At 46.3% G+C, this 10,680-nt stretch overlaps 1 protein-coding gene across 1 annotated transcript; it reads right to left on the reverse strand.

The window, feature by feature from the left end:
* Positions 1-7,260: 7,260 nt before the first annotated feature.
* Positions 7,261-10,424, reverse strand: LOC101763278 (AP-3 complex subunit delta). Its single transcript, XM_004968772.4, has one exon. It carries the CDS (start codon positions 10,339-10,341, stop codon positions 7,495-7,497), a length of 2,847 nt encoding a protein of 948 aa, XP_004968829.1. The 5' UTR covers positions 10,342-10,424; the 3' UTR covers positions 7,261-7,494.
* Positions 10,425-10,680: the final 256 nt, after the last annotated feature.

A 10,680-nucleotide genomic window follows, 5' to 3' on the forward strand; every position in this document is an offset into this window, starting at 1 on the left:
TGGTAGAGGCAAAAATTGGCGTGATGTGTCCTTGCCTGACCTGTAAAGGGATAAAACATCTGAAGCATGTCACTTGGTACTGTAATAACGTCATGCAAAGGACTTATTAGTGAGACTTCGTATGGAACATAAGAAGAGAAGCAAAGAAGAATCACAAAAATAAATAAGACAACAGGTTAACCTACTACCCAGGGCCTTCAGGACAGCAAAGCAAAACACATAAGGGCATTCAGGAAGCACATAAACTTGGCATAAGTAAAACCGTACCAAGCAGGGAGACCGAACTTACCTCTTGGAAAAAAAGGAAGCAGAAGATTATCTACTATCCTAGTCAACTTTAAGACATGGGCGCACGGGGGAAATTCAGAGAGGATGTATATCAGTTAATTTCATTCAAGAAAAAACTATCAGTTCAAAGACAGCAGAACCAAAAGGAGAAAGGGAAGATAAATCCCACTGATGCAAAGGAAATCATATATAGATAGTGCCAATTCCATTTCAGATTATGAATCATAAAGCAAGGTTTACCCTCAAGTTGAATACACCTGAGTTGTCAATTGAATGGGTTAAACTCAACACAAATATCCAAGCTAGATCCTAAACTGGGTGCATTCTAGTGCACCTAATCAAACAAACATTAAACATCTTGGAGGAACATACATTTTAACTTTCTTTAACATTCCACACTCACATGTGATTTCGAGCCTTCTCCAATCTGAACTGAATCAATCTGAGACAAAAAAACATTAAGATATATGATATTATCATGTATCCAGATCCACCAAGTAGCAAAGAGGGGAGTGGCTTACCTAGGGAGACTGCGGGGTGTGTGCTGGCGGTGGTGGCCCACCCTGCAAATGGTTTGGGCTGAAATAACTTTAACAGTTTGGATTTTACTTTGGGCTTCCTTAGCTTGGGTGCTAATGGGCCAACACTGCTAACAAATTCACTTGGTTTGGGCTCCACCTCCCTAGCAGTTTGATGTGGTGTGGTGAGGGATAGTTATTATTGGAGTTCTAATGGGTTGAACCCGTGGGTTCCAACTGCTAAAAGATCCGCCGGCCTCCGCCTCCGCCTGACCGCCTCCAGCCTCCCTCTCCCGAGATCCCGCCGCCACCACCTCCGCCTCGCCTCCCTCCCTCCCCATCCCGAGATCCCGCCGCCACCACCGCCGTCTCGCCTCCCTCCCTCCCCATCCCGAGATCCCGGCCAAGGACCCGGCAGGGGCGTCGTCGTCGTCGGCAGGGGCGTCGGCAACTTCGACCCGGCCAAGGACCCCGCCAAGTACAACCTCGTCGACCCGCCGGAGAGGAACACCGTCGGCGTGCTCGCCGGTGGGTGGACGGCGATCCGGTTCAGGGCGACGACAGGGCGCTTCGCCGGTGACGAAAATCCGACAGGGTTATGCCTGCCTATTCCCCTCCCTTCCCATCCTGCTGCGCGAAATCAAACACCCAAACCCCTAACGTATGGTATTTGTATTCGGATCTGACCATGATTTTACCTACTAAATTCGATCTTTTTGCAACGTTGGTCCAGTATGCTAATCCACCGATCAATGTGAAGGCTGACTTCACTTCTGTGACCGATCAATGTTGGTCCAGTATGCCTGCCTATTCCCCTCCCTTCCCATCAATGTGTAGTCTCTAGAAAATGATTCACCCCCCTGGTCCTATTCTGTTAGAATTATTGTCTGTAGCTAATCTTGGCTCTAGAAATTGTGCAGCTTTTGTAGCTAAGTTTATTATACGAAACTGGTCAATTATTCCACAATTATCTTGTGATTTCACTTTGCATCAGTGGAAAAGTGATGTGCTTTCCTTTATGTCAAGCAGAGGCTGCAGGATTTCAGAAGTTCTGCTGACCTGCTTCAGTCTTTCGTTGGCGCAACTGCTATATTTTGGATATAATTAACTCATTTTCCAAACATAATTAAGCTGCAAATTGGCAGGCCATTGCTACTTGCTAGTTTAATACGGAGTAGTTTGGTTCAGCTTCCTATAGTCCTATTGCTTAGTTTGGTTGGATTACTGCTGAAAATCTAAGATATGTTACTGAACCATTGCCAATTGTCCTAGAGTACAGCACTCATGTAACACCCTGATCTTTCCTAAATGACCTCCTCGAATAAGACCTTGGAGATGTGGCTGTCAATTGTTTCAGGTGAACAATGAGCGACGTAGCAGTAGCTCCTAGCAACATGGAGAAATGTTTGCTTGGTCACCCTGTTCATAGGGTCGCTCTTCTAATTATAGGTCGAAGTGGATAGAGCTATTCCTTGTACTTTTAACTGTATCATGTAATATGAATAATAAATTATGGTCAAAGTGTTTGAATGAATAAATGTTTGGAATGGCCAATGCTGGATTGTGCTGTTTTGCAACTTCTGTGTAGTTTTCACTGAGCTTAGGCGATCCATATTGCCAACATTTAAACTAATCAATGGAATTTACCAAGTAGTATGATTTCTTTTTTGTTGCTTTCAGCAGTCACAAGAGAATTCCAGTCTAAATCCAGTTATTGTAGTCACCGTGCTCAGTGGCATACCTGACACTTGTGTATCAAAATAGTTCAGACTATTAGTTCTACGTGTTATTCCAGGACCATAGCTAAATACCGAAAATCCTAATGTGTGTGATGATCTTTGCCTGCTTTATAGGAGATTGTTTTAGAAGTTTATTTTGTAGTGATCTGCTGGTGTCATTTGCTGGAGCCTTTGCTGGTGATCTGCTTTATAGGAGATTGTTTTAGAATGGAATAACATTTGATGGACCTTACTCTTATATGCTTAATTTCAGTTCTAACGGCTGCTAGATCTCATCCTTTGTTAGGGATTCTTCAACATGTCTCTTAACACATCGGAAAGCTCTGATGACTCTAATTCAACTCAAACACGTGCAAAAAGGTCCAAGGTGTGGGAACATTTTGAGCAGAATCTTGTGGAAGTGGATAATTGTTTTAGAGCTGTTTGCAAGTATTGTCGAATGCAGTTAAGCACCAAATCTGGAACTAGTAGCCTTAGAACCCACATTTCTCAATATTGTCATGCAATTGGGGAAGCCGAGAGGAACAGATTCATAGCAACCTTAAAGAAGCCCATAGAGAACTTTGTGTTTGACCCTCAGTTTAGTCGTGAGCGTATGATAGAGTTTGTCATACATGCTGAAATCCCATTTAACAAGTTTGAGGATCCATACTTCGAACCATGGGTTCAGTCCATGCAGCCAACTCTAAGTGTTGTGGGACGACAAACTGTTCGCCATGATTGTCTAAAGAAGTACTAGAGAATGAAGCAAGATATTCAGAATGAACTTGAAAGCCTAGACTCCCATGTGTGCTTGACATCGGATTTGTGGACATCAATCCAAAATTTAGGCTACATGGTTGTAACAGCTCACTATATCACTCCTGACTTCAAGATCAAGAAGAAGATAATAAGTTTCAAAGAGGTCAAATATCCACACTCAGGGTTTGCTATCGAAGAAGCACTTGTTAGCTGCTTGACTGAGCGGGGCATACGAAACAAATTGTTTACTCTCACAGTGGACAATGCTAGTAACAACAACACTGCATGTGACCTGTTGGTAGATACTCACAAGTATGAGTTGATGCTTGAGGGTGCACATTTGCATGTGAGATGTTGTGCGCATATCCTGAATATTTTGGTTCAAGATGGGATGAAAATTATTCATGAGGGGATAAAGAAGATTCGGGAGCTCTTGAAGCACATTGTCTCTTCGCCCTCAAGAATGCAAGCTTTTAATGAAATTGCAGTGGTGAATGGTCTTCCAATAAAACGTGGTATTACTCTTGACATACCCAACCGTTGGAATTCCACCTTCAAGATGGTTGCAGAAGCAATCAAGTACAAGACCGTCCTGAATAGCTATGCAAATCAACATGCAGAAATTCCTCCAAATGAACAAGAATGGAGCACAGCTGATTCAATCTGTAAGTTTCTTAAAACTTTTGAAGAGGCTACAAAAGCAATATCGGCTCATAGGAAACCAACTTCATACATGTTCTTGCCTTTAATTGTTTCAATTCGGGATGCCTTGGATAACCCTTCTTGGCAGACAAGTGTGGCACTACAAGACCTGGCTGCAGCCATGAGGATCAAGTTTGAAAAGTATTGGGGTAGAGATTTTGATGAGTCAAACCAGCCTATTCCTCGCAGAAATAAAAAGGATTATGATGTCAACCTTGGAATTGTTATTGCAACAATGTTAGATCCGAGGGGAAAAGCAGAATATGCAGAGTTCTTCTACCAGAAGATTTGTAGCAATATAGATCAGATTGATTCAAGTGTTGATGCTGCTCTAGTTTGGGTGAAAAAATACTTCCTGGAGTATGAGCAACGCTTGAGGAGAGTTAATGCATACTCTGTTACATATTCAAGTGAGGGCAGCATTTGTGTGGGCTCACCGGTGCTTACGAAAAGGCAGCTAGGATCAGAATTTGCAAACTTCAAGTCAAGTCGAAGAAAGACTCGTCCACCAAAATCTGAATTTGACATCTACTTTGAAGAAGATTGTGTGGAAGATATTGAAAACTTTGACATTTTGGCTTGGTGGAAGGCACATGCTGAGAAGTTCCCGATCTTATCAGTTATGGCACGTGATTTCCTCGCCATTCCTCTTAGTACCGTTTCTTCCGAATCAGCCTTTAGTCTTGGAGGTAGGATTCTTGGGGAGTCAAGAAGCTCACTAACTCCAGAGATGTTAGAAGCCCTTGTGTGTGGGAAAGACTGGTTATTCAAGGAAAAAGATGCAGACAATGAAGGTATACCCTCCTTCTGTTTTGGCATGTGTGCATATTTCCATGTTCATTTACTTACTATATGCTCATTATATTGTAGGTCAACAAATTAGTGAAGATCAGACTAGTGAAATGGTCACCTTTGTCACTCCATCAGACTAGTGAAATGGACAGGTTCTCGGATGCTGTTGCATAGAGGTTTCTCTTTTAAATGCTTTAACTTTTGTATTACCATGTTAGCAGAAAACCTTATTTCTTTGAAGTATTTCAGTTGTATATACTGTTAGAGTCAGTTAATATAACTAAAAATGTATAATCCATTGATCCTAACCTCTTAACCTTTGAATACTTCAAGTTTGTCCTGACTCTCTTTTTTTATCATCTTACAGTAATTCTATCTTGCATCATATTCAGTGTTCATATCATTGTTATTTTCATACAGGCTAAAGATATGGTGGAATTTCTTGTATTGGTAAACCAAATAATCTGCAAATTCAAATCTTCAGCTAGTGCCGTACTAGAAGAAGTCTTTCCCACTATTGCAAGTCATTTGTCTGTGATACTATCACAAGATGCATTTTCAGCTGGTCCTGCAAGCAATACTGAGGTACTCCCTCCGTCCCAAATTACTTTTCGTTTTGGCATGTAGTAATGTTGATTGCATCTGTAAACAAGTTATTTTTGATGTATCTGCTCATATTGCAAGAATGCTAGTGCCTTTGGAATGTACTAGCCTTGGGGATGTAGTTGATATACTGCATCATTTGCTATTTTTTTTCCTGTTATCCTACTTATGACAGTGCAAATCTAGCTGTAAGCCTGTAACACGTGCCTAATCCAGTTTAAGAAAGCAAATAGTTCTTGCACGATTTTATCTATACTCACAAAATGAACCAAGATGACACGATTTTAGCATCATTGTACAATCTTTGACACTCGTCATTTTCTTTTCAGGTCAATGACATTCGGATATATTGTGGTGGATCAGATGTAAACATTAGTCTTGAGATGACTCTAAAATGGACCGGCAGTTAATTCTGAAAATTTCTGAATGTGGAACCAGTTAATTACTAGCCTATGCATTGCCACATGCCTGCGTCTATTGTAACCCGGGGTTTTTCTTGGCAGTTTCTCTGCCACAATGCATCTGGAAATATCTGTAGCCTAAAATGCTGTAACTGAACTGTTGTTTCTTTCCAGTACCACTGCAGTTGTACATTTTAAAAGGATATGCAACCAGGGAGCAACCAAGCACAAGCGTGAACAACCTGTATATATATATATATAACATAGGTCTTTGCAACTTGTTTGACTACTAGTAGCTATCTAATGGATTCTTATTGGGTTGTAACCATATTTGGCAAGCAGTTTGTATAACTTATGCACTGAAAAATTTGGGGTGGTATGGTGTGTGAAGGTGGAAGTTTGATTTGGAGTAGGTTAAATTTATATATTTGTGAGAATGGATTGGTGGGGTTACATTTTGGGTTCCAACCCAATTAACAGGTTGAGTGGTGGCAGCGTCGAGACCCATCTCAGCCCTGGTTTGCTGAGACTTCTCCAAGGCTTGGGCTCACGCCTCCCATCGAGTGCGCGAAGCACCGGCTGTGGACGTCGGCCGCCCGCGGACGCCGTAGCGAGCCCACCTCCATCAATTTCGTGGAGCGCATCTGTGGGGACGCAGCAGCAATGGGCAGCGAGAAGTAGGATGGCAGCGCGGAGGCGCGAGGGTAGAGGAGCAGGAGAGGGCGGCGGCACAGCCATGGACCACGAGGGAGCACGAGGAGGTGCCACGCTAAGCCATGGCCTAGCGTTTCGGATGAGAAGACGGTATATCGTGGGCTGGGCACGCCGTCGCAAACCGGTGGGCCTCTTCCGTGCATCGCCGCCCGCCGTCGCTCGAGATCGCGCAGCATGCTGCCCGCACTGCTCGTGGCGGAGATTGGGAGAGAGATGAAAGGGAAAGAGAGGGGTGCCGGTCCGAGTCATCCGACTGGTGATAGAGAGGCACGGAAAAGATCAGAGGAGTGGAAGAGATAAGGTGCGGGCCACAACCTGCTGCCCGGGTTGGATCGCGATTCGCGAAGCGTTGCGTTCTCGCGAGCTCTCGCGCCTCAGGAGGCGACGTGGCTACGCGCGAAAGGCTCGCCGTACGCATGAAACGCTGTCGTGCGTTGGGGAGCAACCAATCTTTAAGAAACCCGATTTCAGTATTTCCCCATTTCAATTGGGTAATAAGGGTGACTCACTCCATCTTACTTAGCAGCTGCAAGAAATATGAGTGTTTCAATTCAAATTCTGCACAAAATAATCCCCGCATATTCACCAAGTCAATTTGAAATAGATCTATTGATTGATGTGCATTGATATAACATGTTGTTAAGCTTATGTGAATAGTGTATTTGAAGTTTACATGGCCTTTTAGCTTGGCGCAAAATTAGTTTGCATGACTTCCACAATTTTGAGAGGTAGATAGGAGAATAAATAAATACTGTGGCTCTCTGCAGTATGAAGTATGAACTATATTTCAATGAAGCTATCGAAGAACATCAAGTGCTATGACCAAGAAGATATACATGATAGAACAATGAAAAATACCACACCAGAAAACTGAACAAAAACTAAACAGCACCACAGGTCAGAAGAGGAAAAAAATGAAAGTGCACAGAATGTGAAGGAAAAAAATCAACATGCATTCATTAACTGAAAATGTACCAAATGAGAGTCTCTCAGCCGCTATAGAAGGAAATCTTGGATTACTGGAGCTTGAGGTACAATATCAGGCTGAGTACTAGATCTTTCTCTATGCTTATGTTTTCCTTGACGATGTCCACTTCTACCAGAGCTCCTGTGCTTTCTCGATTGTTTGGCGTCACTTTCAGGAGGATTTGTACCTTTCTCCTTATCATGGTTCTGTCTCATACTTGTTCTAGAACTTGATGTAGGATGGCTTCCTAAATACTCTATCTGCTGAGAGCTAGATTCGTTAGTGCCCATTAAGTTTGGAATTGCTTCAGAGTTTACATCTAAAGCCTTCTGTGAAGATGATGCCTTAGCATCTCTACCCAAGAGCACACCACGTAGAGCACCAGACAAGGGGTCTTCTTTCAGAGCATTTGCAGTAGCCATCATAGAACTGAGGAAGTCCTCACCATCCAATTTAACTACTTTTGGTCTGGACTTTGTGGACTTAGACTTTTTCCCAGCAAATACAGGCTCAATGGTCTTGGAATTATCACCATAAACAGTTGCATTGCTACAAGATGGTAGAGTATCATTGACATGGGGATAATCACTTTGCTCGTCCTCAGTATTTCCTGTTGGGAGATAAAAGATCCCATGCCTTTTGCGATGCTCAGAAAGAGAAGATGAACCAATTGACACTGCAGGCTCATCTCTAGTCTCTACAGAATCACGGCTGCGAGGATAGAAAAAGATTGAAGTTGAAGGAGTAGTATCATCTTCACTCACAACGTCAGCGAGTTCAACAAGATTCTCATTCAGGTCAAGACCATCTGGGGAGGCTACTTTCATCTGTGCAGTCACAGAAACAGGACCAAGTTCTTGACAAAATACTGTCCGCATAGTTTTGACAAGCTCCTTTACCCTGCTTTGCTTGTCATCATCAGCAACCTTCTTTTGGTTTAACTCTTGAATATCTCTTACCAAATGGACAAAACCAATCAGGTTGTGTGCTCTCTCCTGGACTTCTACTTCATTGCACTCAACAAGCGGACCAACTGTTGTTTCAATCAAGTTAATCATGTAAAGCATAGATTCATGTGAAAATGGGTCCTTTCGCACTGCGCTTGCCCTAATATCTTGCTCTTCAGCAGACCCAAGTGTAACCTTGCTTTCCCCGCTAGCAGTTTGATCAATAGCCAACCCATCAAACACTACATCCACTTCCTTGTTTGAATCACCCAATTTCTCAACATATACACTCAAACAGAACGTAAGCACCTTAAACACTGCATGGACGTAGACTGCTCTCACTGACATAGGCAGGAGGCTGGTCCTTGGTTGCAGGAGTGCTTCAACAAGCTCGACAGGATCCTTCGTGAGCTCCGCATACTCACCAGAAATCCATGCAGCAGCTGAAAGAACAGGGCAGAGGAAGTGGTTGCCAAGCAAAGCAGGGTCAATCAGGAGTGTTCGAGCTGCACGGACAAGCTCTGACCGTGCATCTTGCACCCTCAGTCCCACATCAACAAGCTGCCGACCAATCTCATCTCCCTGGGCACAATGCAAGCTCCTTGCCATATCTGTAAGGAGTAAAGCATACCAATCAAAGTCCGCCACCAACTCATACACATTACGCCCACATGCTGCTAGAACAACCCCGAGAATGTCATTTGCAAACTCTGGGTCTGACTTAGCAGCATGACTGACCAGCATACTTGCAATGTCCATTATGTTGTTTTCATCAACCATCCCCATCATGAGGTGCAATGCCTCCCGGCGAATGTTCGAGTCAGCATCACCCAGTGACTGTGCAATAACATCCCGGCAATCATTCACTGCCGTTGCATATGCAGGGCCAAGCATCCCAAGCGCCAGAAGCCCAAGGTACCGGAGGTTGGGATCATCAGCAGCAGCAAGGAACTCCTTCGCTTTTCCAATGGCAAGGCGAACAGCAGCGTCGTGTGCTGGCAGCGCAGTGAGCACTGTACGGATGCACTCAAAGGTCAGTGACATGGCTGCAGAGCGGGTCAGGAGCTGGCAGACTGGGTCGACAATTCGAGCTGCCAGGCGGGACTCTAGAGGAGCCAGCCGTGCAAACAGCTTGAGCACCTTGATGAGCGCCCAGTTGGAGCGGGAAGTGGTGAGCAGGGTGTAGAGGTCGGGCGCCAGCGGCAGGAAAGGGGCCGCGTCAGCAGGCGGCGCCGCTAGGTCACAGAACGCTGCCGCAGCCGCCGTCGACGCCCGCGGATCAGGGGAGGCGAGACACGCTGCCAGCGGCTTGAAGAGGACCGGCACGGCCGCGGACGGCGCGCCGGCTATGACACGCGCGGCGGCTGCGATGGCGCGGGGGCTGCCGCGGGAAAGGTGTGGCACGAGGTCGTGCGCGAGGTGAACGGCTAGGTCCGGCGCGGCGGCCGCGGCGGGGGAGCCAAGGAGCTGGAGCGCGAGCGCGGAGACGTGCCGGTGGGCGGCCGCGGCGGAGGCGGAGGGGGAGAGATCCTTGTGGAGCTGGTGCGTGGCGAGCGGGAGCAGGGAGAGCGAGGCCGGGTGGAGTGAGAGCGAGGCCGCGAGGTAGGCGAGGCGCTTGTGGGGGAGGCTCGGCGAGGCAAGGAGCTCGATGGCGGGGAAGGCGAGCGGGTGGGAGGCGACGGGGGCGAAGTGGAGCGAGGAGAGGTAGGTGAGCTTCTGCAGCGCGACGGCCTTGGTGGCGGCGTCGGGGGCGCGGATCTCACGGTGGATCTCGGAGAGCGCGCGGGCGACGGCGGCGGACTCGCCGGCGGCCGACGGGTCGGAGCGGAGGGACTTGACAAGGTCGTCCAGGGAGCGCTGGAAGAGGGTGTCCACCAGCGACGGCCCCGCTGTGTGCGCCGGCGCCGGCGCCGGCGGGGCGGATGCCATCGGCTGTGGCGGAAGGGTAAAGAGGCTGGATCCGTGTGGTTTTGGGGGTAACTGGGGTCTGGGGAACGTGCCGGCGCGGCCGAGATGGTAGGCAGGCGCGGCCGGGTTGCTGTTTGGGTTGGAAAGCATCCAGACGGGTTCACATGTCAGGTGCCAACATTTTTCTTTTCAGATCAAAACGAGTCTGGATCATGAATCAAATTTCAAATATCAACTCTATGTTCGTTTGTATATACTAGTATGGACGCCGTAATGCTGATTTTGCAGGTGGCTGTACGCACGCTTGCGAGCGGTCGAGTCCCCACGAGCCTTATCACTCTACCACTTCCATTTTTTCAT

Source organism: Setaria italica, chromosome V, assembly GCF_000263155.2.
Source record: "Setaria italica strain Yugu1 chromosome V, Setaria_italica_v2.0, whole genome shotgun sequence".
NCBI classification, from domain to species: domain Eukaryota; kingdom Viridiplantae; phylum Streptophyta; class Magnoliopsida; order Poales; family Poaceae; genus Setaria; species Setaria italica.